Here is an 18,580-nt window from a genome sequence, read left to right on the forward strand (position 1 = left end):
ATCACCACCAAGCGGCTAACTCCTAGTTGTGTTTGCTGGGTGCATAAATACAGTAATCCCTCGCTATATCGCGCTTCGACTTTTGCGGCTTCACTCTATCGCGGATTTTATTTGCAAGCATGTCTAAATATAAATCGCGGATTTCCGCTAGTGATGGGTCGGTCGCGAACGATCCGGCTCTAAGAGTCGGCTCTTTAAAGTGAACGACGGGATTCGGCTCCTGGTTGGGAGCCGATTCGTGGGTTTTTTTTTCCGGTTTTTTTCTGTTAAAGCCGCACGTGATTGGTCAAGATGCGTAGAGTGGCGTGCACAGACAGCGTGCACACGAACAGGAGGGAGAACTTAATAAAGTTTCACCTTTCGTGGAGGGTTCTGGAACGCAACCCCCGCGATCGAGGAGGGATTACTGTATTAACATATTAAATAGTGACCGAATACATGTGTCCTTATTTATTTAAAATAATAATAGATGCGTATCCATTTACATTTATAAGCACAAAGTCAAAAGGAAAGAGAAATTATTCACCAAAACACAAACACGGAATGAGAGCCACACTACGCATGCTCCGATTCACGAAACTGACCTACGTACGAGGAGTTTCGTAAATTTGCGTAATTTGCGCAAAGTACGTAAAGTGCATTTGTACTGTATAATTTACACTGTACATTTACACTCTATAAAATTGCCCCTATTTCTGTATGTGCACAGAATAGTATTTAAAAACTAACAAATCTTCTGTCAGAAATAAAAGAACAAAAAAATATAAGTTAGATCCAAGAAAAAGTTTCAGCAGGGAGACTGATACAGGTCCTTCTCAAAAAATTAGCATATTGTGATAAAGTTCATTATTTTCCATAATGTAATGATAAAAATTAAACTTTCATATATTTTAGATTCATTGCACACCAACTGAAATATTTCAGGTCTTTTATTGTTTTAATACTGATGATTTTGGCATACAGCTCATGAAAACCCAAAATTCCTATCTCAAAAAATTAGCATATCATGAAAAGGTTCTCTAAACGAGCTATTAACCTAATCATCTGAATCAACGAATTAACTCTAAACACCTGCAAAAGATTCCTGAGGCTTTTAAAAACTCCCAGCCTGGTTCATTACTCAAAACTGCAATCATGGGTAAGACTGCCGACCTGACTGCTGTCCAGAAGGCCATCATTGACACCCTCAAGCAAGAGGGTAAGACACAGAAAGAAATTTCTGAACGAATAGGCTGTTCCCAGAGTGCTGTATCAAGGCACCTCAGTGGGAAGTCTGTGGGAAGGAAAAAGTGTGGCAGAAAACGCTGCACAACGAGAAGAGGTGACCGGACCCTGAGGAAGATTGTGGAGAAGGGCCGATTCCAGACCTTGGGGGACCTGCGGAAGCAGTGGACTGAGTCTGGAGTAGAAACATCCAGAGCCACCGTGCACAGGCGTGTGCAGGAAATGGGCTACAGGTGCCGCATTCCCCAGGTCAAGCCACTTTTGAACCAGAAACAGCAGCACTGGACTGTTGCTCAGTGGTCCAAAGTACTGTTTTCGGATGAAAGCAAATTTTGCATGTCATTCGGAAATCAAGGTGCCAGAGTCTGGAGGAAGACTGGGGAGAAGGAAATGCCAAAATGCCTGAAGTCCAGTGTCAAGTACCCACAGTCAGTGATGGTCTGGGGTGCCATGTCAGCTGCTGGTGTTGGTCCACTGTGTTTTATCAAGGGCAGGGTCAATGCAGCTAGCTATCAGGAGATTTTGGAGCACTTCATGCTTCCATCTGCTGAAAAGCTTTATGGAGATGAAGATTTCATTTTTCAGCACGACCTGGCACCTGCTCACAGTGCCAAAACCACTGGTGAATGGTTTACTGACCATGGTATTACTGTGCTCAATTGGCCTGCCAACTCTCCTGACCTGAACCCCATAGAGAATCTGTGGGATATTGTGAAGAGAAAGTTGAGAGACACAAGACCCAACACTCTGGATGAGCTTAAGGCCGCTATCGAAGCATCCTGGGCCTCCATAACACCTCAGCAGTGCCACAGGCTGATTGCCTCCATGCCACGCCGCATTGAAGCAGTCATTTCTGCAAAAGGATTCCCGACCAAGTATTGAGTGCATAACTGAACATAATTATTTGAAGGTTGACTTTTTTTGTATTAAAAACACTTTTCTTTTATTGGTCGGATGAAATATGCTAATTTTTTGAGATAGGAATTTTGGGTTTTCATGAGCTGTATGCCAAAATCATCAGTATTAAAACAATAAAAGACCTGAAATATTTCAGTTGGTGTGCAATGAATCTAAAATATATGAAAGTTTAATTTTTATCATTACATTATGGAAAATAATGAACTTTATCACAATATGCTAATTTTTTGAGAAGGACCTGTATATGCTTCTGCTAGCTTTAAGGACACAAAGCAAAATCGTGGACTAACATTAAATGTGGTTTGCATTATTTGTTTTTCTGATGATACTTAGGCCTACATTTCATAATTCACAGAAGCCTTTAAGTATACAAATGAACCATCGTCTCTACTAAAGAACCATTGTTTTTAAGTGTGTGTGCAAATCAGGACAGTAATCAAGTACAGTTATGTAAAATTTCAAATATATGTACTTTATTTGTACTTATTTGTAATAGACACAGACAAACACTAAGTACTCTTTGTGCAAAATAAGCAGCATGATCCCTGGTATCCTAGGTGAGTTTGTCTCTGTATGGTTTTCTCTCATTTTGCGTCTGCTTCTCCAGCTTTTACTGCTTTGAAAGAATAAATAAGTAATGTAAGTGTCTTTGCTGCTACTTTCACTAAACCGCTAATAAAAACATTACATATATAGTGGCGCGTCGGTGACGTCACCTCGCTAAACACGTAGACACGTGACTGACAAAGACCTTCCAGCATCTAGTAATGAACTATTGAATCACTAAACCGACACTTCATTCATTTTAATGCGTATTATAATATTGCTTATTTACATTCAAATGAAATAATTTATTGCATATATAAAAATAATAATTTGTACTCGTTATTTATGACAGTTTTGATAATAAACGGAAATTTGATCATACGAACCGTTTTCAGAATATTTGTGGTGTTTCTACGCCATCATGTGGATCTTTGCTGAGGTAACTTGTCCAGTTGCTCACATTGTCTCTAGATCTTAATGTTTATACTGAAGGTATTAATATAATGGATAAAAAAAGAATAACAAACATATAAGAAACCTTCTTATCCAAAATTTTAGTTTGAAGACATTTCTCACATACCTGGAGATAATAAAAAAGGCAGTTAGTTTGGACTTTATCGTATAAATTTGTAATTAATAATAAAAAAAGACATGTAGATTTTAAAATACTTCATAAATGCTACCCAGTCAATGCTAGATTGAGTAGATTTATGACCATTTCTGATAAGTGTATCTTCTGTAAATGCTTTTTTGATTGTGTCTATACATTTTCCTTTTGGGTATTTGGGAAAAAAATTGGTAAAGATATAAAAATTTTTCTAAAGAGATTTTCATTTATTTAGTTATTTATCTTTCATTGACTTTCATTTTATATGATATACTATTGGTACAAGATTTTTTTTTTTGATGATTGTAATTCCTCTGGCTTTGTTTTTCCTTTTATGTTTATATTTTTTATTACTTTGCTGTTGTTCAACATACTTTGTCTATTGTTAAAATTAATGCGAGGTCATATTTTTGATAATGTGTTCATATATATACTATGTGTATGTTTATGTAATATTGTTTATTTAAATAAAATAAAAAAAACTTGTCCAGTTGCTGGCTATATAAAGAGGAGTAAATAAACATTAAACAATGTGGCTGCACCACAACAGCTTCTGTACAGGAGCTCAAATACTAAAGAAAATACAAATTTAACACGTTTCCATGTTGAGTTTTGAGCACTAAGGCATATCAAGTCAAACTGAACAGTAAAGGTGAACAGGTGTTTTTATATGGCTGTTTTCTTCTTTTGATAGAAACAGTTGAGAGTGCGGTGCTAAAATACTCGTGTGATAAACGTGTATTTATTATCGACCGAGGTTCCACTTTTCTGGCCTTTTGTAAAATAAACAAAATACACAAAATTATTAAATAACTTACTGGAAATGTTTTAAACTTAAAATTCTTCTTTATTTCATTTTAATTTCATTTACTGCCTTAATATATTCCCACACAGCTCCTCTCTCTCACTGCTACATGTGCATGGTCTACTCTCCTCTGTCGCTTAGTCACGTGACGGTACCACAACAAAACCCAGCAGAGCAGGAGGAGAGATGTGAGCCTGTAAGATGTGAGAGAAGCGGCGTCTGTACAAACATGGATTCTACTTTCTTATGAAACTGGAGAAACGTGCTGAATGTCGCGGAGAAAAAGTAAAACTGAAGTATCGATACTATCGATATTTGGATCGATCCGCCAACCCTTAGTAATAAGGTTAGAACAGCCGTGTGGTGTCAATACGCAGCCTAGCCAACTAGTTCACAGCTGAGATACTGATTTAAACCTAAATAACTGATACACCATAACTATTATTATGATTACTATGAAAGATATACAGTAAAGACTTGTGCACTGTGTGCAGTACACTAACTATACGAAAGACATTACAGCTGTGCCTTAATACTCAAGGTAAACAACACGGTACTTGTTAGCTTAGTCGCTAGTGTTAGCTGCTACGCTAATGGCAGTGATTTCTGTTTCTTTAAGCACTCTGTATTTATAACTATCATATTAATATTGTTAATACTTACATTTTGTAAGCAGTAGGGTTGTAGATAAATTCAGTTGTTTAAAGCGGTCCGATTTTTTGTTTCTGGTGCTTTACTTTCTCACAACGATACCATCATAGCGTATCAGCACCAAGCGGCTAACTCACACCACATAGTTGTCTTTGCTGGGTCAATAAATTTGTACATTTTTAATAGTGATTGAATACATGTGTCTTTGTTAAGCTGTTAACATTTATAAGCACAAAGTCAAAAGAAAAGAGCTCTCATTCACCAAAACACAAACACGGAATAAGAGCCTCACTGCGCATGCTCCGATTCATTTGCGTAAGGTGCGTCCGTACTTTACGTACGTATATTTACACTATTATTTCCATAAAAATTTCTGTGTGTGCAAAGTATTCAAAAACTTTTTAATGCCTACCAATTTCCTGATGTCTGTTTTGCCAAGTTCACACTACACGACTTTCCAAGTCGTCAGGTCGTTGTACAGTTCACACTACACGACTGAATCTCTTGCACTCGGGAGTCCTTCAGTCGGTGTATATTTCACACTACACGACTGATCGGCGATAGGGGGTTTCACACTACACGATCCATCACCAACTGGAATCGCAGACGAGCTTCTCTGGTCTCCTTTTTTTTCTTCTTTACAAAAACACACGTGAGAAGTGACGAGGGGTTTAATGATACCACGTCCAAAAATGCACGTCAACAAGTAGCGAGAGATCAAAGGGTTTGTGGTCTGATGTGCAGCGTAAAATCAAAGAGGTACAATAAATTAATCTGAGTGGATTTGGCAACACAAACAGTATATGGCTTGTTCTGTAGTAAAGTGGAGGTTAATTAATAATTTTGTAATGCAGCGTGGGTGTTATGTTTTGTACAGGATCAAATCAGAAATACTGTAAAACGTGTGTGTGTGTGCCGGTGTATCCTGATATAAACTATATCATCTCCTGCATTTCCCTTCACGCTGTATCCTGTGTTCTCATTGGCTGTTCGACATGTCACTCATTTCCAGTCGCACATCTGAGATCAGATATCTGATGTGCTAGAAAACTCAATCCAGTCGCCGAGCGCTCGGCGAGCCGGTCGGGTCGAGTTGTTGGGTAGTTCACACTTAGCGACTGAGAGCCGAGTTTTGATCGCCGAGTGAACGCTGAGTTGCTCCCGACCCGGAAAATCAGTCGCCGAGCGAAAATCAGGGCAAAAATCGTGTAGTGTGAACTAGGCATTAGGATTTTAACAACGTGACGGTACCACAACAAAACACAGCAGAGCAGGAGGGGAGGAGCAAGTTGTGCATGTAAGATGTGAGAGGAGTGGTGGTTTTACAGACACAGTCTTTACTTTCTGATGAAACAGGAGAAATGTACTGAATGTTGTGGAAAAAAAGTAAAACAAAAGTATCAATCCCATCACACTAATATTGATCAGATTCCAGTACCAACGTTGGTATCAATAATATCTGGATCGATCCACCCACCCCTACTGTGTAGTCAGTTGCTGCTGTTGGGCTCCTGAGCAAGGCCCTTAACCCTCAATTGCTCAGGCTAGATACTGTAACTATAATGTAAGTCACGTTGGATAAAGGCATCTGCTAAATGCCAAACATGTAAATGGAAGAAATGTCAATGCCAACAAGGCAAATTAAGTTCTTGTTTTTTCTGAGGAACATCTAAGATGATAATGTATTTGTCAAGAACTGCTGTCATGCAAATTAATTTATCAATTATGATAGAACATAAAATGCATAGCAAACATCGCACTGTTTATGTTTTCTAATCAAATTAATTCCATTATTTTACTTTTTGTAATCTATCATCTATCAAAGGTATTTTGTGGAACTAAATTCTAAAAACTATGACACTGGAACTGAAGTCCACTCCATTAACAGTTGTATTAAAATTTAAATGCCACACTATATACTACTTAACCAGGTGATTTGTCATTTTCATGTGACTTTCCTATTGATTATCTTTGTTATTACTCATACTAACCCCAACAAAAGCAACGCGTGTAATATTAATGCTGAATATAATTTATAGTAAAAATTACAAGCAGGTCAGACATAATTTTACTGTTATGAATTAAACTATTACAAATATATATATATATATATATATATACACAAATATATGTTATTTTCATATATGTGACTTTCCTAATATTTGTTAATACTCATACTACCCCCAACAAAAGCAACATATGTAATATTAATACTGAATATAATTTATAGTAAAAATTAAAAGCAGGTCAGAGAAATAATTTTACTGTTATAAATTACATTATTACAACAAAATATATATATATTGTACATTGTTGTTTAAACTTTGGATGCTTTTTATGTTGTGTAAAAGACATTGTTATTTTTGATAAAGGATTCAATTACAAAAACATATCAATAGGGTACCTTATATTTATTGCAAAATAAATATATACATACATGTTAATTTTATAATTTTCATAAAAAATGTTTTTTTATTATTTAAGCTTTTTGTTGCATGTTCTCCCTTTGTCTGCGTGGGTTTCCTCCGGGAGCTCCGGTTTCCTCCCACAGTTTAAGGACATGCAAGTGAAGTAAATTGGAGATACAAAATTGTCCCTGACTGTGTTGGACATTAAACTTGTTAACTGATGAATCTTAACTACCGTCCAAAGTGTGTAAAACAGGACGTTAAGATCCTAATAAATAAATAAATAAATAAGCTTTTTGGAGAAGTGCGTGTTCTCCTCGTGGACATTTCAAAATAAAAGTCCGGCGCTACTTGAGTAGTTCAGTGCAGTATACTGTACACGCCTTTTAGGGAAACGCTTCCTACATCGATCTAGGCACTCGAGTGCGTCATGTGTTCCCGCAATCCTCAGTTCATTCTTACACTTTTAACAGCAGCCTGGAGTCGCGATCATGTCTGGAGCTATTAAACAGTTCTCAATAAGCTACGATGCGGTTAATGAGAGCAACATGTTCACTAATGGTGATGTGATTAACGGCAGAGTGATCCTGGAGGTAAATAAAGAGGTAAAGGTTGAGAAGCTGTATATAAAGTGTAAAGGAGAAGCCAATGTGCACTGGACTGAACATAACAGCTCTAATAACTCCGATGATTCCTACAGCGCTCATGAGAGATACTTCAAATTCAAACAGATCTTCATATGGGACAACTCCAAAAAAGGTACAGATCATACATTTAAACTTTAATCCAAAACGATTTACATCTGTGACAGATTACAGTCTAAGCAATTAAGGGTTAGGAACATTTCCCAGGGGCCCAATGGTGGCAGCATGGCAGTAGTGGGGCTTAAATCAGTGATCTGATTACTAGTCCAGTATCCTCACCTGAGATGCCACTTGTTTACTAGTTAAACAAACTAGATTATTGTAAACTTGTTTTACAGGTTGATGCTGACCGATTGAACTGATTTAAAGGGCATTCTCCTCATAATTCATCATAATCCAGTTCAGGTGGAGAATATGATGAAAATTTGTAAAACAAAACACATTTAAGAGCTGTACAATATGAACAATTAAACATGATGTTGTAATGATCAAAAATAACAAATAAACAAAAGATAAAGAAAATAATACATAATAAAATCATTATTTACTAGTTTTGATTTATATGTATTAAATTAAATGTAAAAGTTTTTGAAACTTTATAGTTTTAAACTAAAAATAACAGTTTTTTCCAGTTAGTTTATTGTTAGTTTTGTTAAGTATTTTATAGCCTAGTTCTTTTGTGTATAGTTTAAGTTTTAAACTTAGGGGAAAAACATTTAAAGGTGTTTTTAATTGTCTACAAAGAAAAGTATTCAGTTATTTAATGCGAGACAGCTGATCGATAAAGTTATACTGGCTACATAGAATTGTTTAAAAAATTGTAAATGTCTGGAAATAGTTCCTTTAGGCAATAGGCCTATTTTAGCTTCAACGGTAGTGTATTTGTTTTATTTTGTTTAAAAACAAAAATGTGTAGCTTTAGTTTTTCTTAACCCAAACCTTTCAGTAAAAAAAAAAAAGCAGTAATAACTTAAAAGTGAAAAGAAGAATCCAAAAACTAGATTAAAGTTAGAGTAATAAAACGTTATAATTGTGTACATTGCTGTTTTCTAAAAGTTAGAAATTTTCACTTTGTAACAAAGTAAAAGTTAGGAGTGTTGCAATTTTAAAAAGCATACACATGATGTATGCAGTTGTGTCATATTAAAAATTCCCTAAACTGTTGTCTACCTTCCTTAATTGCAACACAGTTCTTATCTCCATTTGTGGAGGCCCCATTGCCACTTTATCCTGGTCAGGGTTGCCGAGGTCTGGTTTTGGTCTGGTTTCACCAGTAAACACTGGGCGCAAGGCAGGAAAACCCAGGTACCAATCTATTGCAGAGCAGGGAATGACCACAGCCTCAGACATAGCCAATTATTTTAGTGTAGACGACCAGCTGGCCAATATCACCACTGAGATTTGAACCCAGATCCGCTGCACTTTTCATTTTTTACTTTAGGCTTTGAAAGGCTTTGAAAGAGTTGACATTTGCAACACTGTGGAATGTATTGGGTTGACTGTAAATTTTAGGTTGCCACAAATGACTACTCATGTTTATCACTTGTAGTCACACAATAAGTGATATTGTAATACCCGCAGTACCTTAGATCATGTTTCCCTGTTGGTTTTTGTACTGGAATACTGTGACGCAATCCTTCCAGTAAACCTATATCTTGTGTCTGTGTCCTATTATTCAATGTCATAAAAGTAAGTATAAATAGACTTGAGTAAATGTAAACATCTAATAAGGCTGCAAAGGCTTGTAGCATATTCAATATTAAGAACAACATTTAAATTTTTACTATTTTACTGAAAATACATCTTCTGCATCTAACTGATTCAACTGCACTGGTATAATAAAAAAAATATATATATGTTTTTGTCAACAAGACTATGTCACCGGCAAAAGTGGGTGACATACATGTATTATTATGTTCTAGTTTATAGTAAGAATAGTTTTCACTCGTTCATGCTGAAGTAATATGCGATTTGATTTTACCTAATAGAAGTATTCCTTTTTTTTTTAAATGTATTTATGTTATATGACCAAAAGGATGTGGATGTCTAACTGCTTCTTCATGGATCTGGCTTTGTGCACATGGACACAGTGATCATGTTAGAGGAAGCATATAATTTATAATGTATAATAGATTTTATATAATGTTTGCAATGGGTGTGACAAACACCTGAATTCAATAACTAGAAGTGTCAATATACTTTTTGAAAGTATATTAAAATAGTACTCCATAATAGGTGTCATTTTTTCCAATGATATAGAAAAAATAAGCGTTACCCACCAATTTCAGTAACATATCAGCAAAGCAAGGCTTTTTAAAATGGAGTTTAACATTTGTGCTTGTCTTACCCAAGTTCTGAGTGGAGGATCAAGGCGAGCGTGACTAGTGGTTTTCTAAGGTAGTTTGGAGCTGGTCCATTTTTGGTTTTGTGGGCAAGCATCAGTGTTTTAAACTGAATGTGGGCAGCTACAGGAAACCAGTGAAGAGAACACAGCAGTGGGGTGATGTGCTAGCGTTTAGGTTGGTTGAAAACCAGACGAGCAGCCGCATTTGAAATGAGTTGCAAAGTTGCAAAGTGGACTGGGATTGAAACATTGAAACCAAACATGCAGTAAATACTGTGTGTAAAAATGTTGGGCTAACAGGTTAAAAAAAAAATTTCTTTGGAATGGGCTGAAAAAGCTAATGAGCTAATGTATGTTTAAGTTTTTTAACATTTTCTTTTTAACTTTATTGATTTCTGTAGTTATTCTCTCATTTCTTACTTGGTAGATGCAATACATTAAAAAAAAAAAAGCTAGGGCTGGGCAAAGAAAGAACAGGTAAGCAGTGAAATGTTAAAAAAGACATCTATAACAAATGACGCTGTCATGAATAGGTATTAGGGAAGCATTAACCAAAAGCTTAGTTGAATACAAGCAAAGGGGGGTAATGTTACCCAACAGCTTTAAAACAGTTATCTACTCAACATTACAACCTAGAAAGTTCCCAGTCTACATTCCTTCATATTAATAAAGCATTCAGAAGAAAAACTTAATTTTTTGCATAAAGAACAAGGAGCTCTCAGACGACCCTGCATTACACACCAAGCCTTGTCAGTAAACATAGTTTGGCTTTGAATGTACAAATGCAAGTTTAGCAGTAAGCCAAACAGGATCTGCAAATGATTGCTTTCTGGTTTTATTTACATATATTTACAACCTTTTTTTGAAAGGGGACTGTATATGGACTTGTATGTACACATTATTGTGCAATGCTAATAGAATAAAAACAGTTAAAAGAATAATTGGAAACATGATCTTTTGTTCTGTGATTACAGGGAAACGCAGTGGATCCATGCTTGTAACAAATGGTGAAACATGTAAGTGACCAACATGCTTGAAATGATCAGCATTTATGTAATGTAATAAAACAGCTCGATAACTAGTTGTAAACCCAGTGATTAGCAACAGACAGTGTACATGCACCATGATGTTAGCATTAATCACTGGGGTATATTATCTAAAAACCTTTTGTGTTTATGTCATTTCATTAGATTATATTGGCACAACTCATATGTGTGATTTTCTTTTGTAACCTACAGATAACAATGTCATTATGCCTGGATATCATGACTTCCCATTTACATTTGTACTTCCTCAAAGGTAAGTGATTTTAAAATTGTCAGAAAGTTGCTTTATGGTAATAAATAAATGAATTTTATTTTGAGCGTGTCATCACTACCAATCCTATGATTTATTTATAAATGATACATTAATTCTTACCAAAATGCTTCATCCTGGTCAGGAGTCCAGCAAAAGGCAAAGGTAGCACAGCTAATAGACTGGGTCCTGCACAGCCACATGGACCCATGTGGGGCAAGTTTTGATTATCACATTTTGTCACAAGTTTATATTCCTTATTATATACTGTATAATACTTAAATAAGCAAAGAAACTGTTTAGCACATAATATAGTTAGTTATATAGTTTAGCACAAAAATAAGTTAAACAAGTATTGTTTTAATACTGAAATCTACACTTGGTTTTAAAATAGTAAAACTTCTGATATTACAACAATTATGTTTCAACACGACAAATGTGGAAAGTGTGGCATGTTTTTGTGATGTTGACATCACTAGTGTACAGTTAAAATGACATTTTGGAATTTTCTACCTTTATTTAATGCAAGCTATATCAATTAACCAGCCCGTTATGTAGGTGGTACTATTACCTTTAAAATGTTACTACTGCTTAATAAATTACTAAAAAATATTATGAGGCATGGCCCAGCTTTTGATGACCTGCTTTGTGGCTTTCGGCCGCTGCATGCAGGACTCGGGAAATATCAGAGCTTTTAGCTAACATCCCTGCAAGCTCTGTGCTACTGTCTACATAAAATCATATTTTTTCATATGTAATATTATTGAAGATAGCTGCTGCAGACACAATAGACAAAACTATATACCTACTCTTGATGAGGCTAAATGAAGGGACTATTAATAACACTGTAGCTACAATCCAGTCTCTGTTAAAATATCAGTCTTCTGAGTTGTTTTGTGTTTTATACCAAGACCTAATTTGTGTAAATATGCATTTGCAAAACCTCGTACTAAAACTATATAAAATGATTAAAATCCAGTTATGTGGCAGCAAATATACTCAAAACATTTTTTCTTTTGGCTGCTCCTATATTTAGGCATAGTTTTTACACCGGATGCCCTTTCTGTCTCAACCCTCCTTTTTCTATCCAGGCTTGGGACTGGCATTGAGATTGCACTGACAAGTGAACCTCGCATTGGCTAGGCTGGTTATGGTTGAGGTCGGGCCAGGCCATTTATTTAGGTGCCTTGATTTGTACATAGAAGTACATTTAGGATAAAACAAAAGCAACCTTTCCTAAACTGTTCCCACAAGGCAGAAGCACACAATTCTCTTGAGATTCAGTACATGTTGTAGCTATCTGTAGTGAAAAACACCTGTGACAAGTCCAAGCCCATTAACAGCAGAGATCAGGTTAAGTTTTGCCTAAAGAAGGTTTTTAAAGTCTAGGTTAAAGTCCAAATGTTTGCAAGACTGAGTCAATATTGAGACTAAGACTTAAACTAAACTATACAGTGAAGGTGTATATAGATGTATTACAATTACAGTTATTTCAAAATCTATTGTATAACTACAAAATGTAAAATGATATGTGAGACTTTAATTAAATAATTAATTTGTATGATCGCAAAAGAGTATAAATGTTATAAACATTTACTACAGTTTAAACTGTTGGTTATGATGGATGATGGGTGGATGAGAAATCAAGTCCTTTAGCTCTAGTGGTTGTAATTGCTTTTTAGACTGGTAGTGTTCTCATAGCATCATCCCTCAGACTGTTAGATGTTAAAATAGATCCATCACTCGAGATCAGTTATTTCCATGGCTCTTGAGTCCCATGGCATTGTGTTTGGCCTACTACTTCACACTTAAACAGCTGTAGCTCCCAGGGGTTTAGACTTTATGATCATTTAACTAATTATATTGTTGACTGGAAAGGTGTTGTGCTAATAATGAAAGATACTGAGTTCACAGTGACCCATATTGACAATGATATTGTATGTGAACTAGGTTGCATGGCTGTATTCCTGATTTTGTGCACCTGTTAGTAACACTCACTCACTCACTGACTGACTTAACCGCTTATCCAATTAGGGTCGTGGGTGGTGGTGGTGGAGCCTATCCCAGCTTTTCAATGGGCGCAGTTACACCCTGAACGGGGCACCAGTCCATCACAGGGCGGGCACGCACGCACGCACACACACACACACACACATTCACCTATAGGGCAATTGACTGCATATTTTTGGACTGTGGGAGGAAACTGGAGCTCCCGGAGGAAACCCATGCAAACATGGGTAGAACATGCAAACTCTGCACAGAAAGGACCAGGGACGCCCCGCCTTAAGCTAAAATTCCTCAAATCCACTAATAATACGGGTGTCCAAATAATTTTGACCATGTCGTGTAGTTACATCTTGTTCATGAGTGATAAATTATAAATAATAGTTAGACCAAATGCAGAACAGTAGCATGCTCCTACAAAAGATAGTGATTTTCTAAAGTTAATTAAGTGAATCTCTTTTGTAGCAACACACCATCATCTTTTAAAGGAGCCCATGGATCGATTAAATACATTCTTGAGGCCAGATTGAGTAGATCGTGGAAGATGACTCAAACAGCATCTAGGGAATTTGTTTTTGTGTCATCTGCTCATGAACATGGTGCTGAGTTATTGGTATGTGCTTTTACGCTTACATACTTTGTAATGAATAAAATAACTGACTAATAAAAGTCTTTATTTAATTATGTGAAATGTCTAGCATGTATTGCCTGGAATTCATACTGTTTATTGCTAAATTTCTGCACACAGCAACCACTTTCTGGTGCCATAGACAAAAAGATGAAGTTGTTCACTTCTGGAAGTGTCTCAGTGAGGGCATCTACTGACAAAATGGGCTATGAACCAGGTAATTGTACATAGTATATAAAATCTTGTAGATGTTTATGCTGTTGTTAGGCTAGCTGCCCATCAGGGTACATGAAGAGAAAGGATTAAACTGGCATGTGTACTGTGCTGGTGTAATATTTGTGTTTTTCCATAAATTGTGCAAGTAGAAAACCTCCACTGTTACACAAGGCTTGCCTTTTTATGTAAGAAAATGAAGATGGAACATTAAAAAAACAACAACAGCAGATCTGACTCAGATGGTATGCAGTACAAAAAATGCACAATTCATGAGTACATAAATGTTAAAAATAAAAAAACACTGGGCCATCCGACTGGGCTGGGTGGCCACATGAACAATGATTGGCTGTTGTTCAGGGATGGGAAAGCTGGAGTTGGGAAATAATGCTGATCAGCGTGTGGCTCGCTGTGCATATGAACTGATGATCTGCATATGAACTTACCTCATGCAGATGAAAAGATGCAGTCGGTACTGTGCACGTGTCGGAGGGGGCGTGTGTCAGTTGTGAAGCACCTCAGTCAGCGGTGGAGGGTTGTATCGGTAGAGGTGTAATTCAGGGTAATTGGACTAGATTAGGGGAGAAAATTTGGGGGGAAAATCTGAGAAAAAGAGGGGGAAAAAATCAGATAACACAGCTAGATAACCAATCTATTTTAGGCTATGATGTTTCTAAAATGCAATTTTATTTTGCAATTATTTGTCTTATTCTTGGCGTGTGTTATTTTGCCATGTTGAAAAATGACATTTTATTGGCCCTGTTAGTAAATACTCAAGAGGGTAAATGTTTCTACTATGTTTGTGAAAGTAGAGTCAGTAAGACATCTATTGGGGACAGGTCAGGACTGCAGGCAGGCCAGTCCAGTACCCGTACCCTCTTCTTCCGCAGTCATGTCTTTGTAATGTGTGCAGCATGTTGTTTTGCATTGTCTTGTTGGAAAATGCATGGACGTCCCTGGAAAATATATGCATATGTTAGGCAGCATATGTTGCTCTAAGATCTCAGTGTACTTTTCTGCATTAATGCTGCCATCACAGAAGTGTAAATGACCTTTGTCCGGATCCTCTGGTTATCTTTGCTCATCAAAGACTCAGCCTTTCCTGGATGCTGCTTGTGTACCAAACCATGATTACAATCACCTGTTTGGAATCACATCTTTATTTAGTTTCTTCACCTCATTACTAGTCCTAAATTGCCCCCGTCCCAACTTTTTTTGGAATGTGTTGCAGGCCTGTAATGCAGGAATGAATGTATATTAATAAATCAAATTAAGTTGAGCAGATAAAACATGAAATATCTTGGGTTCAAACTGTCCGCAATCTAATAAAAGTCAAAGTAAATGTAAGGAACACTGCATTTTTATTTTATTTGAATATAAGATAAGATAAGATTCCTTTATTGATCCCCATGGGGGAAATTCGAGTGTTACAGCAACTCCAGTACAGTGTAAGTACAGTAAATACAGTAAATAAAAATAGAGTAGAATAAAAAAAAAAAATAAGGAAATTATAAAAAAAAATACTATTATACACCAGTATGGTAATTACAACCATATAATAAAAACACTATATATACTATATGTACATATATACATATGTGTGAATAATGAAATATAGAGTCCAGTGCTGGGGAAAAGGGTGGGGAGATCTTGAGTTATTGTAGGGGGGGGAGCTGGCTCATCAGTGTGAGGACAGCCTGTGTATTCTGCTATTGTTATGAATTATGAAATGAATGATGAATTATTCCATACTATTCCAACTTTGTCTGATTTGGGGTTGTATTTATTAAGGAAAAATTTTGATTTTGCTCTTTCATAAAAGGGTACCTCCATAGTCCATCAATTGTGTGCATGCTTTTACTTACAAAAACATTCAGAGCCCTAGTGTGCTGAATTGTATCTTATTTTTTTTACAGGTGAAACCATCAAGGTTGAAGCCCATATTGAAAACTCCTCATCTCGTGATCTCAAGCTGAAGTTTAAACTTGAACAAAGACAGACGTTCACTGCCCAATCTCGCCACAACTACTCACATAAACTTATTTTTAAAGCAGTGGAAGATCCAGCCCCATCAAGATCTAAGAAAACAGTTACCAGCAGGCTAAAAATTCCACCTGCCTTGGATCTATCCATCTCAAACTGTTCGATCATTAAGGTGGAGTATATCCTCAAGGTAATTATTCTTCACATGCTTATCATGGGTTTGCCACTCTGAACGTTGTCCTCTTATCATGATACCATGACATGTATGCATTATTCTTATTTTTCAAAGGTGTACCTGGATGTGCCCTATGCAAGAGATCCTGAGATCGCATTTCCAGTCGTCATTCTCCAAACAAACCAGAATTTTCCTTCTCACCAAAACCAAGCGGCTAACCACTCCTACTGGAACACACATGACACAGTACCACAAGCATATGCATCCCAACCAGCATTTGGTCCCACCTCAGGTATTGCAGCTGCTGCATCCCCTGGATTATCTTTCGGTCTGTACCCAAATCTATACCCTCAACAGCCGGCCAATCCAGATGAACCTCCACCTTCCTACACTGACATCTTTCCAGATTCTAATACAGCAGCACCAGCATTTCATCCATCTCCATTAAACCCAGCCCACACTCCTCTGCCATATGCTACTATGCTGTATCCACCAGCTTCTGCTCCACAGCACCACCCAGCACCAGAATATCCGAGTACCCCTGGATACTGGCCAGGTCCGGCTAATTCCGAGTGTTAATCTGGAAAGAACCAGAACTGCCATTTAGTTCATCACCAGCTATTTTTTAATGCAGCACTATACTATTGTTTTAAATATACAAGTGCATTTAAGGGGTGACACGGTGGCTTGGTGGGTAGTGCTGTTGCCTCACAGCAAGACTGTCATGGGTTTTCACCCACAGTCCAAAGACATGCAGTCAGGTTAATAAGAGCTAATAAAATTGCCTTAAGTGTGTGTGTGTGTGTGTGTGTGTGTGTGTGTGTGTTTGCCCTGTGATAGACAGGTTAACAATTCAGGGTGTTTCCTGGCTTGCACTCAGTGAAACAGACCCACCGCGACACCGAATAAGATAAAATCAGTCGTAAAACAGACAGCAAATGAATGAAGTGCCTATTATTATTTGCATTTATTTTATAGATAATCATATTTTATTGTAAATTGTATTTTTCTATACAGACCTAAGCACTTAAAGAACTGTTTCAAATGTGGTTTTGATTACACTTTTTTATCCTCATTTCATTTTGAGAACGCATTAATTATTTATTTTGATATGTTTGACAATATACTTTTTAAAAATTAATACACTTGAGATATGACTGTATTTGTATATATTTTAATGTAATGTTTACAACAATAAAATGTGAAAAATAAAATGATAAAACAATAAATCAGTGCATTATCATTAATTAATGTGTATTTTATTTTATTTATTTATTTATTTTTTTAATGCATTTTCTCCCTCTTTAGCGTGTCCAATTGCATCATGCTCTGGCCGAGGAGATCGAAGCTAACCCACGCCCCCTCCAACACGTGGGCAGCAAGCCGTATGCATCTTATCACCCACACATTGACTAGTGTTGTGCCACCTAGCGTTGTGTACGGAGAGACACACCCTAAGTGCACTCTTTCCTTATTTCTGTGTAGGCATCTCTAATCAGCCATATTATAAAGTATTAATATAGAGCAGAGTTCATATACACTTTCAGCTGTCACGACAAACAGATACTGGGCTGTTTTATTGGTTATATACTACATCTTCCAGTCTATATTTCATCTGATAAACTATGCCCCTCTTAATTTATGACTTTATGTTGAACCTTGGAAGTTTTTACCCTACCTGATATTTAACCACGGTTTTTACATTCCAGCTTCCTTCAGACATTAAGCATTCCTTTATTTAAGGGTTTTACTCATTTTAAGGATAGTGCAAATTTAACTTCTGGAAATCACATTTATTCATTCAGGCTATTTTTTCGATGTGTTAAATAGATATCTTGTCTTAAAATAGAGACTTCATTTATTTCTAAAACAAGCTTGCAAATTGAATTTACAAATGTGAGTTTGAGAGTTGGCCACTCTGGTACTAGTAAAATGTTTAAACTTAGTAGTTTTAGGTTGTCATAACTTTTAGACATAGGTAAACATTTTGTAGTATGTAATATCAATTTAACCATCTAGAGATGTTATGGTAGGTACTGTATATAAGCCTTACCTAACCATTGTGAGGTGCACTTGCCAGTGCCAGTCCCAAACACGGATGAAATTAGAAGGCTTGAACTAAAGGGCTGATAAG

At 36.5% G+C, this 18,580-nt stretch overlaps 1 protein-coding gene and 1 long non-coding RNA gene across 3 annotated transcripts; one reads left to right on the top strand and one right to left on the bottom strand.

Annotated features, from left to right (window-relative positions):
• Positions 1-2,616: 2,616 nt before the first annotated feature.
• LOC134335654 (uncharacterized) lies at positions 2,617-5,002 on the bottom strand. Of its 2 annotated transcripts, none has more exons than XR_010015635.1 (3): positions 4,764-5,002; positions 3,075-3,174; positions 2,617-2,755 (listed from the first exon to the last, which is right to left on the bottom strand). It is a non-coding gene; the product is annotated as an uncharacterized LOC134335654 (long non-coding RNA). The 2 variants fall into 2 exon arrangements; XR_010015634.1 differs by having other exon boundaries at positions 2,617-2,758.
• Positions 5,003-7,596: 2,594 nt separating this feature from the next.
• Positions 7,597-17,641, top strand: LOC134335651 (arrestin domain-containing protein 3-like). Its single transcript, XM_063018232.1, has 7 exons — positions 7,597-7,918; positions 11,122-11,163; positions 11,386-11,446; positions 13,913-14,060; positions 14,196-14,292; positions 16,205-16,461; positions 16,561-17,641. Exons 1-7 carry the CDS (start codon positions 7,651-7,653, stop codon positions 17,023-17,025), a joined length of 1,338 nt encoding a protein of 445 aa, XP_062874302.1. The 5' UTR covers positions 7,597-7,650; the 3' UTR covers positions 17,026-17,641.
• The last annotated feature ends 939 nt before the right edge of the window (positions 17,642-18,580 follow it).

The sequence above is a fragment of the Trichomycterus rosablanca genome, chromosome 21, assembly GCF_030014385.1.
Source record: "Trichomycterus rosablanca isolate fTriRos1 chromosome 21, fTriRos1.hap1, whole genome shotgun sequence".
Classification (NCBI taxonomy): domain Eukaryota; kingdom Metazoa; phylum Chordata; class Actinopteri; order Siluriformes; family Trichomycteridae; genus Trichomycterus; species Trichomycterus rosablanca.

Coding starts and splice junctions, on each gene's coding strand:
- LOC134335651 (XM_063018232.1), top strand. CDS start 7,651: ATGTCTGGAGCTATTAAACAGTTCTCAATAAGCTACGATGCGGTTAAT. Junction 11,447..13,912: donor ACATTTGTACTTCCTCAAAG/GTAAGTGATTTT, acceptor TCTCTTTTGTAG/CAACACACCATCATCTTTTA. Junction 14,061..14,195: donor AACATGGTGCTGAGTTATTG/GTATGTGCTTTT, acceptor TTCTGCACACAG/CAACCACTTTCTGGTGCCAT.